At 40.5% G+C, this 26105-nt stretch overlaps 2 protein-coding genes across 2 annotated transcripts in view; one reads left to right on the top strand and one right to left on the bottom strand.

Moving 5' to 3' along the window:
• Positions 1-15113, bottom strand: part of CCDC25 (coiled-coil domain containing 25) — a 52481-nt gene extending 37368 nt beyond the window's left edge. The window contains exons 1-2 of the mRNA XM_006864351.1: positions 15028-15113; positions 10325-10372 (exon numbers count right to left, since the gene is read on the bottom strand). Of these exons, the coding sequence (XP_006864413.1) occupies positions 10325-10372; positions 15028-15055 (76 nt within the window). The 5' untranslated portion in view covers positions 15056-15113. The remainder of the gene's footprint in view (positions 1-10324; positions 10373-15027) is intronic.
• ESCO2 (establishment of sister chromatid cohesion N-acetyltransferase 2) overlaps positions 15054-26105 on the top strand; it is a 35662-nt gene continuing 24610 nt past the window's right edge. The window contains exons 1-3 of the mRNA XM_006864434.1: positions 15054-15226; positions 22306-22374; positions 23847-24690. Coding sequence (XP_006864496.1) covers positions 15054-15226; positions 22306-22374; positions 23847-24690 — 1086 coding nt within the window. The remainder of the gene's footprint in view (positions 15227-22305; positions 22375-23846; positions 24691-26105) is intronic.

Raw genomic sequence — 26105 nt, 5'->3', positions numbered from 1 at the left:
AGATTCCTCATGAGCACAATTAAGTGTTCTAGAATACTCATACTTCTCAATGTTGTCTATAGCTTGTCATGATCAACACAACTTGTAGATAAAAATAAATTTTAAAATATACCTTTGGAAATAATGGCTACCTAATTCAAAAATCCACCAGTTGCACAGTTGCTCTTCAGAAACCATTAGTTGAAACCAACTCGAAGGCACTTAACAAAAACAATTCCATCATATGAATAAACATCTGTATTACTGACACTTGGGTTGCTTCTAATTATAAATATTTGATTGAGTATTTTTTTAATGAAGATGTCCATATTCCTGATTATTCCCTTTAGATACATTTCTAAAAGCTGAGGTATAAGATCACAATGTATGGGAGGGTCAGTGAAAAGGTGCTGCTACTAAGGTTCCAGTTCACACATGCCTGGGTGGTTTATCCTAAGCAAAACGTGTGTTAACATGCCTCTGCCATCAGTGGACGGCTAAAGACAAGTTCTTCCAGTAATTAAAAAAAAAAAAGGATACTTTTTATGACATGATATAAAACAATTTTGAGATCAGGGCTAATATTAAATTTGTAACAAAACTGAAGGAAATATCTTCCTCAAATCACTGAAGTTTTGTAACAAGTTAATGGGAATGCTGCCCCATATAAAACAACCGTTGTCACATGGATCAAGCAATTGAAGGAAGGTAAGCCAAGAGAATGAAAATTGTCTAGAAACCACCAGAAGACCACAGAATATGTGAAAGCTACTTAAAGTTGAGATCTCACATGATTCAGCATTTTCAGTTTTAAGCATACATCTTGGTCTTGGTAAGCTTTTGGCTTGATGGATGCCAAAAGTATTATGCAAAGATCAGCTAACTCAAAGAGCTGACCTTTCATCAGTATTTTAAGTAAGGCCAAAACTAATGAAAACTTTTTACAAAACAAATTGTAACTGATGAGTCTTGGATTTACCAATATGATGCAGAGAGCATAGGCCAATCAAAACAGCAGCTTCTGAGAGGATCTGCTGGACCAGTTAAATTCAAGTCAAAGAGGTCCAGATGCTCAGAAAGTTATAGAAAACATTTTTTAGGATTCCAAAAGGATCATCTTGACAGATTTTCTCAAAGTACCAGGGACAATCACAGGGCTTACTAAGAAGAAGTTTTTCACAAAATTAAAAACTGCACTCATGAGGGAAAGGCTAGGAGAGCTGCACTGAGGAATGTTTCCCAACATGACGATGTACCTGCTCATTCTTCAAGGGTAGAAAGGGCTAAGAGTATTTTGCTGGCAGATTTTATCCTCCACCTACCATATAGCCCTGATCTTGTCCCTTCAGACTTCTTGTTCCCCAAAATTCAAAGAACATTTAAAAGAAACACAATTTTGAGGATGTTAAAACTGCTGTTTTGACATGGTCTAAATCAAAAAGCACAGAATTCTTCAGGGACAGGTCTGAGAGAGAGATACACTGCCTTCAGGTGTACAGACCAAAGTGGAGGATAGGCACTAGATCTCAAGGTCTATTTGAACCACAGGTCGGCGGTTCAAACTCACCAGTTGCTCCTCAGAAACTCTATACAGAGTCGCTATGAGTCAGAATCAACTCGAAGGCACTTAACAAATTATTTTGTAGCAATACATTTTGACTTAACCTTATACATGAGTGTATCACTTGAGAACTATAATATCAATAGAAAGTTCTAATAACTATATTAATAATTATTAACTGTACTTAAAAGAAAAATATTTCTTGAAGTATTATTTAAACATGGATTTAAAAATAGTAAGGTAAATAATGGTCTCAAGGGAGCTCAAGAAAAGAAAATCTACTCAACTTGAAGTTGGTATTTACTGTCCAGAAAAATAAAAACATGGTGCTCTTTGCACCTGAATACACAGCAAATTTTCTGAAGAGCTTCCCACTAGCTTCAGTAGGAAACTGAACAACTAGTTACAGGATAAACAGAAAAACAGAAATACAAAAATCTCTCTTCCTCATGCTCAGGATGCTTGTCTCTCTGATGACACCTGCTGGTTACTAAATTGAACAAACCAGAAAATGTTTCAGGGAAAGTGAATCATAAAAATTATTTTGTGTTCAGTTCTTAGCCTTAAGTCATCAAGACTATCAGAAATAGTGTGATGTGCTAGGAGTGCTTAGAGAACAGATGGTTTTAAAAGATGTGATGCCTTTTCTGAGAAACAACTCAGAACACGAGGGTGAGAACAGGTGCACAGCTCCAAGAATGTCATCAATGTCATCAACTGTACATGCAGACACTGTTGAATGGGTGTGTACATTCAGCTATATATTTTCTCAGCAACAACAACAACAAAATTTTTTTTTAGTGATACAATGTCCTTTCTAAGAAGGTAAATTAGAAGTTGGCAGCTCCAATTGTCTCAAGAGTTCCTGGGACATCCAGCATCAACAACAAAGTTCAAAAAACCAGTAAACAATAAAGGCTGACGAGGGTGTGGAGAGACTGGGATCCTCCTATACTGCTGGTGGGACTTAAAATAATACAACCACTGTGGAAAAAAAAGGTATGATGTGTTATAAAATGTTGGAAATTGATATAAATGTATCCCCAGCAAGCCCTCTACTTGGCATATATATATTCTCAAGAAACAAGAGCCATGATATGGATACATCATATCCATGTTCACTGCAGTACCATTCACAACAGCACAAAGATGGAGATGGCCTAAATGCCCACCAATGGAAGAATGGATAAACCAACTTTGGTACATACACACAATGGAATGTTTCACAACACTAAAATATAGTAATGAATCTGCAAAACACCACATAAGATGGATGAACCTGGAGGACATTATGCCGAGTGAAATTAGTCAATCACAAAGGACAAACACTGTCTGAGACCACTGTTGTAAATAGTTTAGAAAAGGTTTCATGCTAAAAGAAACATTCTCTGATGATGACCAGGGGTGGAAGGGATATAAAAATCATTTACTGGGAAGATGGCAGACACCTGTTAACTTGGTTGATGGAGAAGGTAATATACAAGAGAGAGGCTGCTACAGGAAAGATGAAGGAAATGTAAGACATAGGGAGGAGTGCAAGAGCGAAAGTCAATGGAGGTTAAATACTATAATGGTTAACATGAAGGGGATTGCAATCATTGTAATGAAACGAAGTATTGTTTCTGTTGTTGATAAGTGTCATCTAGTCGGTTCCGACCCATAGTGATCCTGTAAAAGATTTCCGAGGAGCAAATGGTGAGCTTGAACCACCAACCCTGAGGTTCAAACCAACTTTGCAGTCCAGATAATTAACCCACAGTGCCACACCAGGATTCCTGGTCCAACTTGATTAGTGGGTCAAAACATTAATTTAGCAGGTTGAAACTAGCCATTTTTTTGGTGGTGGCTAAATAAAACAGAATAGAAGTAGAGGACATAGAACACAATACAGGTGTTTGGTTTTTCTTAAAAAACAAACAAACAACTTTTTATAGCGAGTTGAGTGATGGTTTTCAGCAAGATCATCAGTACACACATACACTTTGTCTCATCTCAACGATGGCAATCTCCAAGCAACAACAGTTATCCTGCTTCCTCCCTGCGGTTCCTATCCCCCATTTCACTCACCTTCCTGTCCCTTCTCAACTTTGTCCTGAAGTACATGCTGCCTTTTTGAATTTGAATGATGACCATTCCATGGTAAGCATACCTTACTAGTGTTGTTGTCTCCCCTATATATGTATCTACTTCTTGGCTGAAAATTGGGCCACGAGGGTGAGTTCCTTTCCAGACCTGAAGAGTGCTCAAGGGGATAAATCTCAGGTTCTTCCAGTCTTTCTGATCAGTAAGCCCAGTCTTTTTAAATTTTTAAAATAATTTTGAGTTTTGTTGCATATTTACTCCCATTCTATCCAGGACCTTCTAATGTGAACCCTTTCAGAGCAGTAGGCAGTGGTACTCAGACACCATCTAGTTCTTCTGGTCTCAAAATCATGGAAACTGATGTTCCCATGTTCCATTAGTCCAACGGATTAATTGATTCCAAACATCTTCAATTCTCATCTTGTTCTTTATTCTATACACTGAGAATAATAATAGGTACACTACATGACCACTCATGAGCTTTTAAATGCCAGATGCTACTCACTGAAGTAGGCTGTAGAACATTGTCTTTGTGGACCATGTTATGCCAATTGATTATGGTGTACCCTGAGACTATGGTCCCAAATCCTCAGGTTCATCAACTCACTGCCTTAAGATGTTTGATAATATCTAAGAGCTTTCATCATTTTGCCTGCCATATGCTCCACCCACATTCACAGCTGTTTGCAATTATACCCATGTATAATTATTTGTTTTTCAAACTCATATTATCAGCGGGTATACTCCTACTCTTCTTCCCATACCCATTCAGCCTGTGTCTCTGTTCATATATCTGCTAGCAGAACAGTTGTTACCTCTATCCCTTTTAGTCCTTGCATACCTCCCTGTCTTCACCGGTCTTTATCATTCTTCAGCCAATCTCCCCCTTCTTGTACACTGCTTTCTTAATCACCCAAGTGAATATGTGTATACCTTCTAGCTAGTGAATTACTCTCTCTTCTCTCCCACCCCTGGTAACCATCAAAAAATGTTCATTTAAATATGAAAACCTTTTCTTGACTTTTTACAATAATGGTCTCATACAATATTTGTCCTTTTGCGATTGATTAATTTCACTCAGCCTGATGTTCTCCAGGTTTATCCAGGTTATGATGTGTTCCACAGATTCATCGTTATTCTTCATTGTTACATAAAATTATACTGTGTGTGTGTGTACCAAAGTTTGTTTATTCATTATTCCACTGATGGGCATTTAGGCTGTCTCTATCATTTTGCTATTATGAATAGTGCTGTGATGAACATCGGTGTGCATATACCTTCTATATCCTGGTTCTTATTTCTTGTGGATGTATACCAAGTAGAGGAATGCTGGCCCCTACAGTATTTCCATTCCCAATCTTCTGAGGAAGCACTAAACCATTTTCCACAGTGGTTGTACCATTTTACACACCCACCAGCAATGTAGGAGGTTCCCAGTCTCTCCACGTCCTCGTAAGCATTTGCTGTTGTCTGTTTTTCTGAACTTTACTATTAGTACTGGATTGAGATGATATCTCATTGTTGTTTTGATTTACATTTCTATAATGGAGTCCTGGTGTGGCACTGTATGATTAGCCTTGGACTGTTAACCACAAGTTTGGCAGTTCACACCCACAGCTACTGCTTGGAAACCCTCCGCAAGGTCACTATGAGTCAAAACCAACTCAATGGCACTTAACAACAACAATGATGACTAATGATTACAGACATTTCCTCAAATGTTTACTGCCTGAATGTCTTCCTTGGTGAAGTGTCTGTTCATGTACAATACAAGTGTCTTTTGTCAATTTGTTTTTTTAGTTATTTCAGTATGTACATCAAGATGTAGGAGTCCTGGTGTGGCACTGTAAGACAGCACACTGAGATCAAAAGGTCAGTTTGAACCACAAGGTGGGCAGTTCAAACTCACCAGCCACTCCTCAGAAACCCTATAAGGGTCGCTAGGACTTAAAACTGACTCAATGGCACTTAACAACAACAAAATCACATCCAACACACTGAGAAAACAATGTACTAACCTGTAACAGTTCATGACTCAGAAATAGCTGCCTTCAGCCTCAAACCAACTCTAATAGATATGCTTCCACTTAATTTGAATGTAGTTAAAATGTACAGAAAATGATCTCTTCAAAGACCAAACCACAAAGTATTTTTATTTGCTCTAATTTAGCACAAGAGTCCTGGTATGGTGCTATAGGATAAGCACTCAACCTCAAAGTTGGTTCAAACTCACCAGCCTCTCCTCAGAAACTCTATATATGGTTGCTATGAGTTGGAACCAACTCGACAACACTTAACAAAAACCTGGGAGTGATATCACCTGTAATCAAATGATACCACAAAACTCTCTGAAGGAGAACAAACAAGATGGTGAATTGGGTGAGAGTACAGTGAGGAGCTCCGTCAGCCACAACACAGAATACCAGACCAAGCAGGCTCAGGGGATGGTCCCAGAACTCTAAACCACATATAAAGGAATAGTTAGAAAGCTGAAATGCCTACACCAGTGGAACTTGTAGCAGAAGAAAGAAATCCAGTGCTTTCTAATCCAAGGCACTCAGCTGCTCCCTGAGCTACCATCTTGGACAAGACCAAAACAGGGAAGGATCAGAGAGCAGCCACAGATACCTGACAGAACCACAGAGATAAAAGTGTGGACATTATTTTTTTCATATTTGTTTATTGGCCCCCCGCTGTCTGAAAACCTCCATTCTGGTGATAAGAGGGGGTGCCTGAGCAAGTGGACACCCCACTCCCAACCCCGGAGGGTTCTGTTACACACGTGCACAGAACTCCTCAAAATTTAAAGGGACAGTTTCCACTTAAAATCAAACGGCACCGCAAAATGGCCACAGCCAGTCCTGAACGGTTTATCACTAGGAAAAAGGCCTGAATGGGGATTGTGGAGCAAGACAGGCAGACTAAAAAGGAAACAGGCTAAAAATTAAATCCTGAGTTACGTCATAATGACCAACAGTGGCATCTTGAAAATTCTCAGTAAGAAGAGTGAAAAGGGAAGCCCATCTCCTGATCACATCCTACCTGAAGGCAATCAGAAAACATAAAAAATACCAAAACACACACCCATCTAAGTTTTAAGGACACAGAAAACTCCTGAATATGCCCAAAAAACAGAAACTGATGACCATTATCAGCACATGTCCAGACAAGATAAAGTGACTGAGACAAATGAGCTGGAGGTAGACCTACACTCCATACTGGAAGGAGAGCAGGCTTTGGAAATGCCTGAGAAGGAATTCAGAAAAATGATTATAAAATGTATCAACATACAATGGAATTGAGAAAAATAAGGAAGAAGTCAGGAAAGTGCTACAGGAACAATCAAATAATTAGATACAACATTGGAAACAATTCAAAACCTACAGAAAGAGGTCCAAACGATTAATAATAGAACATCAGAAATGGACAACACACTGAAAGGGCAAAGGAGTAGAACTGACGAGGTGGAAGCCAGAACTAGTGAGATGGAAGATAAATCTCTCAATATCAGTAAGACAGAAGAACAAACAGAAAAAAGAATTTAAAAAATCTGAAGAAGGTCTAAGATTCATGTTGGAGAACATGAAGAGGAATAACTTAAGAATTATTGGCATTCCGGAACAGGAAGAATCACACAAGTCCACAGAGGAGATAGTTGAAAAACTTCTGGAAGAAAATTTCCCTAACATCCTGAAAAGCGAAAAAGATAAGCATCCAAGAAGTTCAACGAACTCCAAGAATGACAGACCCTAAAAGAAAAACAACGAGACATATAATAATCAAGCTCTCCAAACTCAAAGATAAGGACAGAATCCTGAAGGTAGCTAGGGAAAACAGAAGTGTAACATACAAAGGCCAGCCAATCAGAGTAAGCTCGGCTCTCTCAACAGAAACCATGTAGGCAAGAAGGCAATGGCTAGACATATATAAAACCCTGAAAGAAAAAAATTTCCGACCAAGAATCCTCTAGCCAGCAAAGCTGTCAATCAAATATGATGGTGTAATCAAAACATTCCAGGATAAACAAGAGCTAAGGGATTTTGCCAAAACCAACCCCACAATGAAAAACATCTTAAAGGGGGAGTTCTGTGGACAGAGACACAACAATCAGAGATTGCCATACATGGCAACATCACCCGGAAGTCAATCAACAAATGGAAGAGTCGAGGACAGAATAAAAGTATAAGAACAAATTCAGAGGATCTGGGAGGTCAGTCTATGATCAAAACAAATACAATGTGAAAGAAGGTAAACAGATATCTAGGTGATGGGAAGGTCAGGTAGATTACAGGATAAAACAGACTGTCTTAAATGGAGGGAAAAGTTAATGGAATATAAGGTAAGCACAACGGTGGGGTTGGGGTGTGGTGTTTCGGGGGAAGTGGAGGGAGGTGGAGGGAGGAAATGGTATGGCAAAGGGTAAAGGCAGACACAGCATAGTTCAGGTGTTGGGGAGGGCAATATAAGAAGGGCGAGGAGGTGGAATAACAAGGTAGATAGGGGAACATTGAGACAGGTTTGCATGGGCTAAGTGGGACAGAGGTAAATAGTGATGCATGCTTAACCTTGGAACAACAGGGCTCTGTGATACAGGGATCTAGGAATAATTTGAAGAGGGGAAATAATAGTAAGATGCTTGACTGTCTTATGAATATTGGTTTCCCTTGCCTACTATTGTAAAATAGACACTAGAGTGGGATAGAAGGGAATGTTGGGAAACATGATCACAGAAAACTTACAAGCCTGTCTTCAGCCTATAACTGACTGGAATACTAAAAGGGGTTCTAGAACTTGCCCAGTGAAACAGGCCTCTTGCAGAACCTTTGCAGAGTATATAGGTCCTGAGTTCCATTCAGAACCTTCTGAGGTAGGACATTCTCTAGAAAGGACAAGCAGACCAGCCTGGGACAGCTAGAGCAACAGAAGACACATCTTCAAAGAAAGATCAGAGGGGAAAAAAACAAAACAAAAATGGCATCGGGGAGCCATCAAGGCAAGCAATCAAGTTCCTTCAGGACAAACTCCCCTCTAAGACTGAAACTCAAAGGGAACACATGAGCAGGTATGTAAGCATGCTGGCGACCATATTTATCTACTGGTGAGTGAAAGAAGGGGAAAGTCAGCAATGAAAAAATGGGCTGAGTTCAACCATGGTGCATTGACTCCCGTTGACCTGGAGATGAGGGAGAGAAGAGGAAGGGCTGGTTGGTCCAATGTGTGGTGACACCTGGGGACACCAGAGCCCATGGCCAAGGACATAGCCATGGAGAGCTAGAGCTGAGAGTGAAGTGAGGGGAGAGGCACAAGAACACTCAAACTTGCAGAGAGTACCCATTTGACCTAGGCTCAGTTGCTTGATAATTAGAATTCAACTAGAAGAAGGGTAAAAAACAAAAAATAAAAAAAACCAATTTTTGATAAAGGAAACAAGGGTAAATTGTTTAAAGGCAGTAACTCTAAATACCAACAGAGAGGGAAGGAGTCATCACATCAAGTATCAATGCTATCTCCTCTGTACACAGGGTAGATAGGGATGGGCAACTTAGACATTGGCTAGCTAAAATGAGGGGGTGATAAAGGCAAGAAATGACTGGCTTACAAGGTTTCAAGAGGGAGTTTAATTTAAGAGTGTGTGTGGGGAAAGAGTCCTCACTGAACAGTTGTCATCTTGTCTAGACGGGTCTGGTTAAAAGAAATGGGGATAAGAGTATGATTCAGTAGTAATTGTTATCAAGACTAACTGCGACTGTCACAATTGTAAAGGTAGAAGTTTCGTTAAAAAAATGGGGGAGCAGTTAATCTTACAGTCCAGAAACAGAGGACCCTAGGACCATCAAGGAAGAAGAGCACAAGCGTAATACAGGAACTTATCCAGAGAAGCAACACCAGAAATGGAGGTAGAGCTGGGAACATGGGGACAGGGAGTGGCTGAGGACACTAGTTTCATGGGAAGAGAGGGACTAAGAGATTCTGGCCATGAGATAGACTTGCAGAATGTGCCCTTTGGTGGTGTAAATTATTATATATGCCTGTGTGTGTTTTGTTTTTTTGTTTTTTTTTAAAAAAAAGAGCTAAAGTGAATAGAGAGAAATACTGTTAACTGATGGTACACGGAGAATATAATCATTGTGATGAAAGAAGTTGTATGATTTGTTGAATATAAAACTGATGATCTGCCCTGTTAACTTTCACTCAATCCATAATAAAAACATAAAGAAAAACAAAAACAAAACAACTCTCTGGAAAGTTTCTAATCAGCAACAGATGGTTCAATTAGCTCAACTATCTGATATTAACTAGATTCTAGGAAAAGTTCAGACTTTTTCCAGTCCTATATAGCGTTCCTGTAGGTTATGACCTGTTTCTCAAAGACTGATTTTTTGAAGTGGTGGTGGTAGTTGTGTGCCACGGAGTTGATTCCAACTCATAATGACCCTATCTAGGGTTTCCAAGGCTATAAAGTTTTAAGGGAGCAGAAAATCTCTTCTTTCTCACACAGAGCAATGATAAATTCAAACGACTGACCTTGCAGTTAGCAGCCCAACTTGTAATCCACTAAACTACCAGAGCACCTTAACTTTTCAAAGTAGTTAGCTAAAAATTCATAGTCATCACAGGTGGGGCGGGGGTTGTGGAGAGTGGGGAGGGAACAAAACACTTACCTACTGGAAATTTCAAGATAAAATGTTTTTGAAAACTTACTTTCATATTTATCTTTTCCCATGTAAATGGTATAAGTAGAGGAATTATCTATGACAGAGGAAAAAAAAAAAAAAAGGCAATTATATAAATTAATCACCAACACAAACTATTTCCTACGAAAAACAAGTAATGTTTAGATCAAACATTAAAAACCAGCCCTACCGCCACCAAGTCAATTCCGACTCATAGTAAACCTATATAGGGTTTCCAAGGCTGTAAATCTTTACAGAAGCAGAAAGTCTCCCCTTTCTCCCTCAGAGCAGCTGGTGGATGTGAACTGCTGATTTTGCACAATTAGCAAATTATGGCCCATGGGACAAAGTCAGCCCTGGTTTTGTACCACCATTAAGCTGTTCTTACATTTTCAAAGGTGACATTTTAAAAGAGGGAAGAATAAGCCTTAGAGACTGTATATGGCTCACAAGGCCAAAAATGTTTATTATCTGACCCTTTACAGAAAAATCTGATGACTCATAAATGGCTACTTTCCTACTTTCTCAGAGATAATGTTGTTGTCAAGTCCTGTCAAGTCAGTTCCAACTCGTAATAACCTTGCATAGGGTTTCTGAGGCTGTAAATCTTAGTGGAAACAAAGCCTCATCGGTCTCCTATGGAGGAGCCGGTGGGCTTGAACCGTCAACCTTGCAGTTTGCAGTCCAGTATTTATTGTACAGAGCCACCACACTCCATCTCAGGAATATAGTTCAATGTAATTTTCAGTTCAGTTCTATAATTTTGCCTTCCTCAAGAGAGCTAAGAGAAAATACAAAATACCTATAAACTTTGGTGGTGTGCTGTGGAGTCGGTTCCAACTCATAGTGACCTTGTATAGGGTTTCCGAGGCTACAGATCTTTATGGGAGCAGAAAGCCTCATCTTTCTCCCACAGAACATCTGGTAGTTTCGAACTGCTGACCTTGAGGTTACAGCCCGACTCTTAACCACTATGTTACCAGAGCTCCTTCCTATAAACCTTAGTACTTAAAAATAGGTCAGTGGTGGTTCAAACCTACCAACTGCTCTGCAAGAGAAAGATGAGGTTGTCTGCTCCTATAGAGACTGGTGTTGCTGTTAAGTGCCATCGACAATTCTACTCTGTCCTACAGGGTTGATATGAATTGGACGAGGTGACAGTGGCTGAGTTTATGAGGCAGTGGGTTTTAATATGGGCATCCTCAACCTGGAATCAAACAAAAAGCTTCGTTTCCTACTGAAATTACAGCTGGTTGCTATAATAGAGCTGGTTTTCAAGTTAGTCTGCCAAACGTGTTTGAGCCTGACAGAATGGTGGAGGGTTGGGTGAGACAGTCTGTCAGCTATAGCTCCAGAGCACAGAACTAGGCCTGTGGATAGAGCTCTGAAGGCCAGGGAGCAGCACTCTTTCATATACAAAGCTCATTCTGAACTTAGGGATTCCTGCCCTTTCAGTATTGAAAAGCTCCTTAAATTATCAGTCCTATTTGCTTCTCTCAGATAGGAAAAATCTCTAATTCCTTCCACGACTTCGGTCAGTTACAGTGACTGCAATCACCAAACTCATTCTCCAGAGGAAGCCCTGATAGTGCAGCAGCACAAGATTGCTAACAGAAAGGTTGGAGGTTCAAGCCCAAGGGAGAAAGATGTGGCGGTCAGTTTCTGTAAAGATGACAGCCTTTGAGACCCTAGAGGCAGTTCTACTCTGTCCTAAAGGGTCACTATGATCTGGAAGCGACTTGACCATAATGTGTGTGGGTACAGGAACTTGATCTACCACCCACTGCTATCAAGTCGATTCTAACTCACAGCGACCCTATGAAGGGTTTTTGAGGCTGAAAGTACCCCCTTTCTCTCTGAGGAGCAGCTGGTGGGTTCGAACTACTGACCTTGCAGTTAGAAGCCCAATGCATAACCCACTATGCCACCAGGGCTCCTTAGAAGAGTTTGATAAGACCTTAGCATGTCATATAACAAATGACAGAAACGTGGGAATAAAGCTGAAATGTGTTTAAGATTCGCTCTGCACAGTCTGAAAGTAATTTAAGCATCCTACTATATCACCACTAGGAGTAAGGTGGTGGTGGTGGTATGCCGTGGAGTCAGTTCCAACTCATAGCCACCCTGTATAGGGTTTCTGAGATAACAAATCTTTACGGGAGCAGAAAGCCTCATCTTTCTCCCGCATAACGGCTGGTAGCACAGAAAGACTAAATCAGTGATGCCCTTCTCTACCTAAGCACCCATTAACAAGACTGGTTAAATAAACTGTACCACACCAGCTGCCGTCCAGTCTACTCTGACTCATGGCAACCCCACAACTGTCCAAATAGAACTATGCTCCATGAGATTTTCAATGGCTGATTTTCTGGAAATTGACCACCAGGTCTTTCTTCTGAGGCATATTTAAATGGACTCAAATCTATAACCTTTAGGTTAGCAGCTGAGTTGCACTAATCCATCCATAAACAAAACAGCACACACCCATTAAAAGCAGTATGCATTAAAAAGTGTTAAACTAAGTAACAACAGTATTTGTGTGTTTCTATGTAAAGTTCAACCTATAAATAAATACCCCGAGGGGGGCTTCAAAAAGTTACTGAAAAAAATTAATTATCTCTCAATTCCACTTTTATACAAACTTTTTGAAGCGCCCCTCCCCATACAAGCAAACATGTATGAATATACAGATGCAGAGGTGTTTCTGTAGGCAAAAGTATAGATTTGTATGTGTGCATAGATATAGATAAGGAGCTCTGGTAGCAGAGTGGTTATGAATGGGGCTGCTAATCTCACAGTCTGCAGTTGGAATCTACCAGCTTTCTGTGGGGGAAAAAGATGAGGCTTTCTGCTCCCATTAAGATTTACAGCCCCGGAAACCCTGTACACTGTCGCTATGAGTCAGAACCAACTCCACGGCACATCATCACCACCACCACCATAGATATAGATATATAGAAAAGAGTCCTGGTATGACACTGTAGGATAAGCATTGATCTACTAATCAAAAGGCTGGCAGTTCATACCCACCAGCTGCTACTTGGAAACCCTAAACAGGATGGCCAAGATTTAGAACCGACTTTACAGTATTTAACAACAACGTGTGTGTGTGTACAATAAAACACATAGGGGCACCGTATGGATCCTTCATAAACAAACACTTTAACAATAATTATGAACAGGACACTATGCTAGGGAAACAAAGAGCTCCTTATCCTCACCCTCAGAGGGCTTACACTCTAGCACAAGGAGGCACAGAGCAATACCAAGGGACAGGTGTAATGCTAAATGTTGTTAAGTGCCATCAAGTCAGTTCCGACTCAAAGTTTAAAAGGTTTCCAAGGAACAGATGGTGTGTTTGAACGATCAACCTTGTGGTTAGCAGTCCACAGCGCCACACCATGTATGCTAAACTATTCATAGGATATTAAAGGAGTCCCAGAAGAGGTATATCTAAGCAATCTGGGGATGGTATTAGTTAAGACATGATGGGAAACAATAAGCCAGGGCTGTTAGGAGTTAACTTGGAGTTAATTTTAGGTGAAAGGAAGAGCATGAGCAATGAAACGAAGGTGAGAACTAAACCTTTCATGTAACTAAAAGTATCCAATTTTCGTCTGTGGCGCTGTGGGCTAATGCGTCAGACTGCAAAGTCACTTGAACTGCAAGGTTGGTGGTTCAAGCTCACCAACTGCCCGTTTGAAACATTATAAAGAGTCGCTATGAGTCAGAATTGACTCAACAGCACTTAACAACAACAACAACAAAGGAAACCCCAGGAGTTCTGGTGTGGCGCTGTGGGCTAATGCGTCAGACTGCAAAGCCGTTTGAACTGCAATGTTGGCGGTTCAAGCTCACCAGCTGCTCCCTGGAAACCCTATACAGGGTCGCTATGGGTCGAAAGTGACTCAATGGCACTTCAGAACAACAAAAGGAAAGCCTGTACAGGGTCCTATGAATCGGAACTGACTCCACGGCACATAACCACCACCACCACCACGACCACCACGAAAACAAAACAAGGAGTCCTGGTGTGGTGTTGTGGATTAATGCGCAGGACTGCAATGTCGGTTTGAACCTCAATATCGGCGGTTCAAGTTCACCAGTCGCTCCTCGGAAACCCTGTACTGGGTCGCTATGGGTCGGAATCAACCTGACGGCACTTAACAACAACAAAACAAAACAAAAACATTAATTTTTAAGACCGGGGGAAAGAACTAGCCCGGTGAGTGGTTATATAACCATTCCAGGGTCTTTTTTATTGCTTTCTGTTGTATCCCAGACTCTAAAACCCTTTCTTAGAAAGATAAAGCGCACTTCCTATACCACAGTTATTGGCAAGTGTTTCTATTCTCCAAGTGAACAATTACCAGGTCGCACCCAAAATAATGTCAGCAAACAAATTAAAGATTTGGGCGTGCAAGAGTCCACTAACTGCCTAATTCCAGGATGCCACAGAAGGTCTCTCCCAACCTGGGGAAGAGAACAGCTCCCAAATGCTAAGCCAGCAGAGGCGGGGATAGTCCCTCCGCGCTCCCAGAACCCTGACCAGGGTACTCCCGGGAAGGAGGGTGGCCGTGAGAGACCAACAAGGAGGGGAAACTTAGGGGGAAAGGAAAAGAGGCACCCAACGCTTTAGGACCAGCTCCAGGCTTAGCGGAGGCCTGGGGGGTCTCGGTTTCGGAGCCCTGATGTGGAACAGGTACCCGGGAAGTCACGGTGCCCACTCACCGCTGCAGCTGGTGAAGTAGAATACCATGGTCCCAGCGTCGGAGCTGCCACTCTTGCGCAGAGCAGCACCGCTCAACCACAGCCCAGGATACCAGATTCGCGGCAGCCGGCAGCTTTCCGGAAGTACTCGCACTTCCGGCGGATGTGGGCTTGCGTCATATAGCCGGACCATCGGCATTTTCTTTAATTCGGGCAGGATGTGTTGGGATTTAAAATGATATAGGGATTGAGAAGAAAAATGAATCCAGGATAAGTGGTGATTGGAAACTATCAGCTTTTCTAAAGTCATAAAAGAAAAATGCCAATGACAGACTTTAAGAAACTACCTAGTGGCTACAACAGTAGGTTCAAACATAATAATGATAGTGAGGTTTGTGAAGTTAATGAGTCAGAAGCAACTCAATAGTACCCAGTGGACAGTGACGTTTTACGGATTAACAGGGTTTTGTTTTTTGGTGGGTTTTTTTTTTTTGCTTCCTTTTCGTCTCACCCCGATAGCTCTGCTAAGAGCAGAAACTGCTTCTTCACAACTAGTCATTCATCCTTTTTGCTTAGCTCCACTAGCTTCGCCATTTGTAAGGAACATCTGGGAGTGGCATTAGACGCTGTGGGTGAATGCCCTGGACTGCACAGTCTGTTTGAACTGCAAGGTCGGCCGTTCAAGCTCACTAGCTGCTCCTCGGAAACCCTATACAGGGTCACTGGATCGGAACCTCCTCGAGGACACTTAACCACAACAACAGCCTCACTTTTCAAATCTGTGAAAGGATAACAAAGCGTATGATCAGTGATGGATTACCTAATAAGCAAGGTAAGCATGTGCTAAAACCATCAACAAACAGAGGCAACGGTTGTCCAAAGCGAAGACCCATTCAATGACAAGCAGATGGGACACGAGGAAAAGCGAACACCACAGTGGAAGGGAACTGGTAGGGCACTAAATAAAATTGATGCCATTTTACAAATTTTGTTGTTAGCAATTACATTTTCCTTTTAATTTTGGACCTATCGGGTATAACACCTCCTTGACCACAAAAGAATGCATTGGCTGCTCTATGCTGACATTGACTTGTCATGTATTTTGTCCTGTCTTGTGCAAGTGAACCAAAATGCATCTTAACATAAAGCTTGACCTTGAGTTTGTATCATGCCTTTTTTAGTCATCCTCACCCTGTGTAGTCCAATGAACTCTGAAAGCTCAGCAACAAAGAATGGAAAAAGAGTACACAAAGTTTTAAAGTATTATTTGAAAGAGAAAAATACTGACCTTTCTCTTTCTCTTGGATGTGAGAATTTCGTACTCTGTCTTAGCCAAAATGAAGGCTCAGGACTTTCCCTGCAAGGAAAAGGACCTACCCTGGTGTGGCGCTGCAGGATAATGCTCTGGACATCAAGGTCCGTTAGCAATGCAACATCTACAGTTCAAACTCACCAGCTGCTCCTTGGAAACTACTACAAGTCAAAAACAACTCCACAGCACTAACAACAATAGCAAAGGTGGAGTTGTCACAGCCAAAGTAACTAGAGGTGCAGTGTCAGAGCTCGCTAAAATCCAAGTTGTCCATAAATCCATTTCCAGAGTTGTCACAATCATGGACCAGACTCAAAAGGCAAACCTAAGGAAATTCTATAAGGGCAAGAAGTCCAAACCCCAAGAAAATGTATGCCATGCCTGCAGGCTTAACAAGCACGAGGAGAACCTGAAGACCAAGAAACAACAGCAGAAGGAGGCCTGATCATCTTACATCAATATACACAAATTAGCTAAACCATAAAATAGAAAGAAAATTGCTCATGGAGATCTGCAAAAGCACCAACTAAAACATCATACAGCAAAAGAATGAAATTATTTTCAGGCGTCTTCTAAGTACTCTTTATTTTGACCTGTAGAGCAAAATTGCATGTTCCAAATAATTTTTTTAACTTAGTAATTTTCAAATATAAATTTTTGTGTTAATGTCAAAATTTTAATATGAATTTCATTTTAATACATTTTACTTGTTTTGTGGCCCCATTTTGGAGTGAGTTGTTAATGAGGCAGGATTAAGATGGGACTAAGGAGTAAAGATAAAGGTAGAACTAAGGATTAAGGATGCCCCCATTTTACTAGAGAGTGAGACCCCAGTCACAACCTTACTTTTCCTTGGGGGGTGGGGGGTGGAGGCATGGCCAGAGTCTAATAGACAGGTCAAACCACTCTGGAAAACAGTGTTGTGCTTCCTCAGAAAGTTGGAAATAGAAATACCTTGTTGTTGTTGTTGTTAGGTGCCATAGAGTCAGCACTGACTCATAGCGAACCTATGCACAGCAGAACAAAACACTGCCTGATCCCGGGCTAACCTCACTATTGTTGCCTTGTGATCCAGCAGTTCCTCTACTTGGTATTTATCCACAAGAAATACAAGCCATAACACAAGTACATATGCACACCAATGTTCAAAGCAGCACTATTCACAAGAGCAAAAAGATGGAAACAGCCTAAGTGCCCATCAATGGAAGAATGGATAAACTGGTACATACACACAATGGAATATTATGCTACCTTGAAGAATAACAAGGAAGCTGCAAGCCACCCCATAACCTGGATGAACCTTGAGGGCATTATGCTGAGTGAAATTAGTCACAAAAGGAGAAATACTGCATAGGTCCATTATTGTAAAAGCTTAAGAAAAAGTACCCACATTAAAAGGGAAAAAAAAACTTTGTCAGTTACCAGGGTATAGGGAGTGTGGCGAGGGGAGGAAGGGGAAGGCAGAGCACAGGGTAGGGAATAGACAGGATAGTTTGGGTGCTGTGTGTGTGGGGAGTGACAATACACAAGGGGAAGGGTAATGGAAGAACAAGGTGGATGGGAGAATATTTAGGCAGGTTTGCATGGGCTAAGTGGGACAGAGGTAAATAGTGATATATGCTCAACTTTGGAACAACAGGCATGGTTTGAATGGGTAAAAGAGGGGAAATAATGTTAAGATGCTTGACTCTTATGAATTTTGGTTTCCCTTGCCTACTATTATAACATAGACACTTGAAGGGGAGAGAAAAGTACAGCCAGAAACATCACTATACAAAGCTTGTTAGCCCATCTTCAGCCTATAACTGATTGGAATACTTAAATGGGGCTAGAACTTGCCCAGTGAAGGAGGCTTCCTGCGGTCTTTTGCATTGCATAAGACCATAGGTTGAATCCTGATCCCCATCCGGAATCTTATGAGGTGGGAAATTTTTACTTGAAAGGATAAGCAGACTAGCCTGGAGTGGCTAGAAGAACAGAAGATACTTCTTGAAAGAAAGACCAGCAGGAAAAATCAAAAACAATAACAGCAGTCGGATTGACTGCTACAAGAACAAGCGAGTTGTTTGCTTGCTAGCCATCAAGGCAAGCAGTCAGGTCCCCTCAGGGCAAACCCTCTTCAAGCCTGAGACTCAAGGGGAATAAACAAGCAGACAAGTGGTCTTGCTGGTGACCACGTTGGTCTACCGATAAGGGGAAATAGGGGGGGAAACAGCAATGCAGTTGTGAGCTAAATCTGACCACATTCAATAGACTCTTGTTAGCCTGGATTATGATCTGGTTGACTAGCAGTATTGTGAGACCTGAGGACTCCTGAGTCCATGGATAGGACATAGCAACACAGAACTAGAGTGGAGAGTGAAGCATCCAGCTGATAGAAAGTGAAGGGAGATGCACAAGAACACCCAAACTTGCAAATAGTAAACATTTGACCTGGCTTCAACAGCTGGATGATCAGAATTTGACTAGAGGAAGAAAGAAGAAAAAAAGTGTAATCCACTACAATTTGAAAGAGCTCTGGAAGCACAGTGGTTACGAATTGGGCTGCGAACCGCAAGGTCAGCAGTGCGAAACCACCAGCTGCTCTACAGGAGAAAGATGAGGCTTTCTGTTCCCGTAAAAATTTACAGCCTCAGAAACTCTGTACACAGGATCACTATGAGTTGGAAACGACTCCCAGGCACACAACAACAACTACAATTTGATGAACTTGACCTATAATTATGGATTTAATAGCTCAAAAGAGGGAATTAATCTTTACAGCGATGATCATTCCCACCCCCTTGGTACACAGAGTTGACAGGGATGGGCAACTTGGACATTGGCTACCCAAAATGGGGGGCTACAAAGGCACGGAGTGTCTGGCTTACAAGTTTTCAAGAGGGAGCCTAGTTTCAGAGGGTGCAGGGGAAGGTAGAATCTCCACTGAGTGGTTTCAACCTGTCTGGACAGGGCTGGTGAAAGGAGATGGTGATAAGACTCTTGTGGTTCAATACTGAATAATTGCTATCAGGACTGATTATGAATGTCATAAATGTAAAGGTAGATGTTTTGTAACAGAAGGAGAGGAGCAGTTGATCTTGCAGTCCATGAGCAGAGGACCCTGGGACCATCAAGGGAGAAGAGCAGAGTGCGGGACCCTATCCAGAGAAGCAGTGATGCCAGAGATTGAGTTAGAGGCGATGGCATGGAGAGATGGAGTGGCTGGGGACTCTGGACTCTGGGAGGAGAGGACCTGTGTGCTGGTGGCAGGGGGGGTAGGCTTATGGGGTATACCCTTTGGTTGTTTGAATGGTTATTTATTCCTGAGTGCTTTGGTGTACATCCAAATAAATAAATAAAAAACAGCAGGAATAGAAGCAAATATTGTTGAAAACATGGAGGGGATTGTAATCATTGCAATGAAATGAGTGTAAAACTGATGTTCTCCCAAGTAAACTATCACTCAATTCACAACAAAAACTTAAAAAAAAAAAAAAAAAAAGAGGTTTACAGCCTCAGAAAACCCTATGCAGGGTTGCTATGAGTCAGAACCAACTCCATGGCACATAACCAACCAGCCAACATATAAATTACAAACACATTCTGCCTGAAGGCAAAGCTGTCATGCTGCTTGTTAACGGTCTAGAAGAACCCAAGTAAAGTCTACACTCAAAATGGAGTTAGGGTTTCCACATGAACCCAAGCCTTCCGCAAAATGCTTTAGAATTTAAATTCTGATACAACCTGTTATTCTCTGAGGTATTTGCCTATACTATGACCATGTGAATCCTTTGAACACCATTATGGCCTCATATTGATGGTCTTCCTTGTCCAATAATTTGTCTTGTCTTTGTCCTGCTTAAGACAAAGGGGGCTCTATAAGATAAATTTGAATTTGGGAGTCTTTTATCCCCCAGAACAGGATTAAGTTCCAGATTACTGCAATAAAGCGAATATTGCAATTAAACGAGTCACAGAAATTATGTTTATACTGTAGTCTAGTAAGTATGCTATTGTTTTTGTTCAGTACCGTTAAGTCGGTTCTGACTCACAGTGATCCGGTAAAGGGTTTCTGAGGCTGTAAATCCGAGCAAGCAGTAAGTCTCATCTTTCTCCCACTGAGTGGCTAGTGGGCTAGAATGGCTGACCTGTGATGGTTCTAAATTCAGTGCTTATTCTACAGAGCCACCAGCATTATGAAAAAGATTGAAATATTATGTGAATTCCAAAATGTGGCACAGAGACAGGAAGTGGGCACACACTGTTGGGAACAAATGGCCCCATTGATTTGTTTGATGCTTGAAGATTGACAATAATCCTTCAATTTATAAAAAAACACAGTAATCAGGGCAGTACAACGATGTATACACAATTGTTAAGTGCTGTTAAGTAGATTCTGATTGATGTTGTTGTTGTTGTTAAGTGCCGTCGAGTCTGATTGATAGCAACCCTATATAGGGTTTCCAAGGAGCGCCTGGTGAGTTTGAATCGCCGACATTGTGGTTCAATGGTTCAAACCGACCTTGTTGTCCTTCTCATATCCTACAGCGAGCGCCACACCAGGAATCGAGGGTGAAAACTACAATTCCCGAAATGCCACGGAACAAACTCCCGGAATGGAGCGACCCTGACGCAAGGGATTGTGGGATGCGTGATTTACCTGAGGAAAAAAGACTTTTTTCTCTGGGTAGTGGTTACGAATCGGGCTGCGAACCTGAAGGTCATCAGTTCGAAGGGAGAAAGATGAGGCTTTCTGCTCCCGTAACGATCTCCAGTCTCAGAAACCCTGTACGGGTCGCTATGAGTGGAACTGACTCCACGGCACATAACCACCACCAGCAAGGGCGGGAGAATCTTGAAGACAGACACCCGGGTAGGCGGGGCAAGTGTTATTGAGCGAGCTATCAACAAGTCAGTTCCTTTAACTCGCTGAGACGCGGCCAATAGAAACGGAGCAGCTTCAGACGCGGCTGGCGCGCAATAATTTGAATACACTTACGGAGCATCTGGTTAGATTGAGGAGAGTTTGCACGACTGTGAGGAACTGGTAAGTACTGAGGAGGACCAAGGCTGGATTTGAAAGACTGAGAATGCTAGGTTCTGTGCGACGACGGAGGTGAATGTCAGGGAAAGAGAGTTCCTACTTTGACCTTGGAGCACCAGCAAGGACGAATTTACCTCTCCTTGATGCCGGAGGTTTTTTTTTTTGTTTTTTTTCTCCCCTCGCTCTGACAGGGTTCTGGGAGAGGGGTGATTTTCTCTTGTACCTAGGAGACTCCTACTTGAAGCCTCAGCTCTATATTAATTCTCAGAGACCCCAGTCTTTCTGTTTGTGTGTTTACCTTTTATATCACGCTTGTGTGATTTTTCGAAAAAATATCGGAAAAGAGTTTAACCTTTTTGGGCAACGTTGTGCTGGGGAGTGCCAAGTGGCTTGCTCACAGGTCTCCACAGGAGGGTTATGTTTACCTCCACCCCCACCCCACCCCTGTGTTTTCTGGGTCTGGTGAAAAAATTAGAAACTTCTCTACCTTCACTAAATGTTGAGGAAGACAGATGTTTAAACAAGTAAGAAAATGTACTAAATGGAATATGAACGTGATGTAAGATGCAATGGAAGCATAGAACAGCATCTCACAGTGGATAGGGTGTTTCATGGAGGACTTTTCCAAAGATGGAGTGTGTAAGCGTCCTGTATATTCATCAGGTTATTTAAGGGGGAAAGTGTACCGTGAAAAGGGGTAAAAAAAATAATTCCTCCTCGTTAGGGTCATTTTAGCTTGAAACATGCGTTATACCTGTTCTTATTTGCTACTGTGGTGTGGTAGTATTGTGGTTTTCCCTGCTTTAAATTTTTATTAATTTACTTTTTAATAAACCCTTTTCCTGCCCTTGTGGACCATCAGCTGTCTAGAAAATTTTTCAAACTTTTAAAGTATTTTGATATATTGACTTTCCTATTTATTTGATGAATTTGGTTAGTTAAAATGCTTTATTGCTTTTAGGAACTCAATTAAGAAGATGGCAGCTTTTACCCCAAAGAAAAGGAAGCTACACCCTTTGAACTGTGACAGGTGAGTCTCATCCTATGAGTCCACTCACTATCTTTGACTCGGTTTCATTCTTTGGGTATTGTTGTTCCTACTCATAACTGCCCTACTATGCACAACAGAACAAAACACTGCCTGGTCCTGCACAATCTTAGTCATGTTAGAGCCCAGCCACTGTGTTAATCCATCTCATTGGGGGTCTTCTTCTTTTTCTCTGTCCTTTTCCTCTTTTCTCTGTCCTTTTCCAGGGCCTAGTTCCTCCTGTTAATATGACCAAAGTATGTGAGACAGTCTTGCCATCTTTGCTTCCAAGAAGCATTCTGGCTGCACTTCTTCCAAGACAAATTTGTTTGTCCTTCTGGTAGTTCATGGTACTTTCAGTATTCCTAGACAATACCATAATTCAAATGCATTGATTCCTCTATGGTCTTCCACATTCATTGCCCAGCTTTCACGTGTATATGGGGTGATTGAAAATACCATGGCTTGGGTCAGGTGTATTTTATTCCTCAAAGTAATATCTTTGCTCTTTAACACTTTAGAGTGGTGTTTTACAGCAGATTTGCCTAATGCAATATGACCTTTGATTCCTTGCCTGCTGCTTCCATGAGTGTTGATTGGGTCCAAGTAAAATGAACTCTTTGACAACTTCAGTATTTTCTCTGTTTATCATGATGCTGTTTATTGGTTCAGTTGTGAGGATCTTCATTCTCAGTACAATCCATACTGAAGGCTTGATCTTCCTCTGAGTAGAAACCATCTTATAAAAATCTACCATCTTATAAAATTTCCATTCTTCCACTCATGTACTCCTTTTGACTATTGTAATATTCTATATTCTAATTCTAGTCTGAAAATACTGTAAGTTTTCATAATGAAGTTTTAGTTCTTTTGCAGGGAATCACAGAAAAAGCTGTTTTCTATATCTGGGAAAGCATGCCATACCTTTTTAATTACCCTGCTCTTTTCTGCTGTTCTGCAATAGTGTTTTTGAATATAATGGATGCTTATTCTGTAGGCAATATTAGAAAGAGTGTACTCAGTCATACCTGAGATATAAATTACTCGCAACAGAACAGCCTCTAGGAGATCAATTTATTCCAGTTAATTAATCATTATAAGGAACTTCCTATAACCAGTTGAACAAAGTATATGAACTTATCATTTGCATATGGTCTAGACATCAGTTTAAAAATAAAGACACACACATATACATACATATGTATATCAAAATTCTTTGTAAACGATGTTTACTTCCCTGAACAACATTGGGACCTTCCTTTTAAAAAAATATTTGAATTCTTTGTTTGGTAAAGACAATTTGAGTTGGTTTGCTATTAAATTTATAGATAATGTGTTTGTATATGTTTTTCAGAGAGGGCTGTTGTTTTTAATATGACCTGTAGGTAAAATTGTTTCTTATTTAACAGTAAATTGAAGTAAATGTTGAAGCAAAATAGTGATTACTTACCAATGGATTTGATTTCTTGTCATAGCCTATTATCAGACATTCCATCAAAGAAATTAATATTGGACTTTCCTGAAAATATATTTCTACCACCTAATAAAAAGCACATTTTCCAAAACAGTGATAAAAATGAAGAAAAGAAACATTGCTTTCAACAAGACCATTTCACTTCAAGTTCCCATGATATCTCATCATTTACAACAACTAAAAAAAATAGATTGCTGTCTGCAGATCCAAATTCACCGTTTAAATCTGCTGTGTCTACTGTATCATTTTACAACAAAGATAAGTGGTACCTCAATCCACTGGAGAGAAAATTGATAAAAGAGAGTAGAGCCACTTGCCTAAAAATGAATAAGGAAGATAAGCCTTTACCCATTTTGATGGAAAAAATTCAGGGAAAACCAGTCTGCTCCAAGAAGATGAACAAAAAGCCAAAGAAGAGTTTAACTGCTAAGTGTCAACGAAGTTATAAATGCATCAAGCCTATATCAAGGAACTCTAAAAATTCCAGGCACAACAGAGTGGCCTATAAGCCAATTGTGGATAAAGAGAATAATTGTTATCCAGCTGAAAATAATCTGAATGCTCCTCGAGTTCTAAGCCAAAAAACAAAACCACATGTTACTCTGCAGGGTGGAGCGGCATTTTTTGTTAGTACAAAAAAGTCCTCCCTTAGAAAATTGTCTCTGGAAAATAAGTCATTACTGGGACCTGCTGGAAAGAATAAATCAGAAATGACTGAAGATTCTGATGTAGACACTGTCTGTGAAAGAAAAACCTTTGAGACAAGGCAAGCGCCTAAGTACTTACAAGAACTGAACATCGAGCTACTGGGTACAAGAAGTGAGAACGAAGAGAAATTAATAAAGGTAAAAAAAAAAAAAAACTATGTATCACTTTAAAAACTAAGTTGGTGATTTAAAAAAACATACGTATAAATAATATGTTGTTGTCGTTAAGTGCTGTCGAGTCTATTCCAACCCATAGCGACCCTGTATATAGTTAACGAGGAGCGGCTGGTGAGCTTGAACCGCCATCATTGCAGTTCAAACAGCTTTGCAGTCTGGCGCATTAGTCCACAGTGGTGAGGGGACTTCAAAAAGTTTATGGGAAAATTTAATTATCTTTTCATTCCTTTTCCACAAACTCTGTGAAGTCCCCTTGTATAGCATAGTTATTTAAAACCTAGAGGACTGATTTTATGAAGCCAGGTAATGTACAGTTTAGTTGCTATAAAGAATTTAGAAACAGGGTAGAAATATGAGATTTTCTCCCCTTTTGGCTTAAGAAAGCTTACTGACATTTTGTTGGCATTAAGACATAGGTTTTATTAAATTCTTTCATGGGTAAGCGTATTCAGAGAAATTTAATAACTTATTTGGTAATCAATGTTTTTAGGAAGTAGAAGTAAGAAAGTTTAGGGAGCTTCCAGAGTGTAAGCATATTTGTTCATTTTGTTTTAGTTTTATTGCTTAAAGTAATCCTTTTTTCTGTAAAATATAGAGACTAAAGTGTGGAATATAAACAAATAAATCTTTATGCATTTGTTAGTTTGTCATTGTACATATATATACCTCCTGTAATATCAGGACCTAGAGATGATCACTGTTAACAAATAGTTGGGTTTTTGTTTACTTTATATAGTATGCTTTTATGGTGGCTATGTATGCCTTCTTATCATGCTCATAATTAATAGTCTAGAAGAGGTTATTTTTATTTGATAGAAATGTAATAATGAGCCATATGTAATTAAAAATTTTCTAGTGGCCATATTAAGAAAGTCTTAAAAGTAAAAAATATTTAAATAAACATACTACCATTTTAAGGTAGTATAGCATACTACCTAGCATAGTGGGTTACTAGTTGGGCTGCTAACTGCAAGTCAGCAGTTCGAATCTACCAGTTGCTCCTAGGGAGAACGATGAGACTTTCTGCTCCCATAAAGCTTTATAGCTTCGGAAACCCTATACAGAGTCACTATGAGTTGTAACTGACTTGTTGGCATATAACCCCTACTTCCACCATTACCATTTGAATGTAATCAATATAAAAGTTATTAATGAAATATTTTACATATTTTGTTTTGTACTAATTCCTGAAAATCTGGGTTTATTTTATGCTTCAGGCATATCTCAATTTGGATTAACCACATTTCAAGTTCTCAATGTTATTTTTAAGTACCATCAAGTCAGTTACAACTCATAACATCTCTGTATAGGGTTTCCGAGGAGCAGCTAGTGATTTTGAATTGGTGACCTTGCTGTTAGCAGTCCAGTGCTTATCC

Source organism: Chrysochloris asiatica, unplaced genomic scaffold, assembly GCF_000296735.1.
Source record: "Chrysochloris asiatica unplaced genomic scaffold, ChrAsi1.0 scaffold00064, whole genome shotgun sequence".
NCBI lineage: Eukaryota > Metazoa > Chordata > Mammalia > Afrosoricida > Chrysochloridae > Chrysochloris > Chrysochloris asiatica.
Note: the sequence above shows the minus strand (reverse complement) of the source record. Positions and strands in the feature narration are given on the sequence as shown.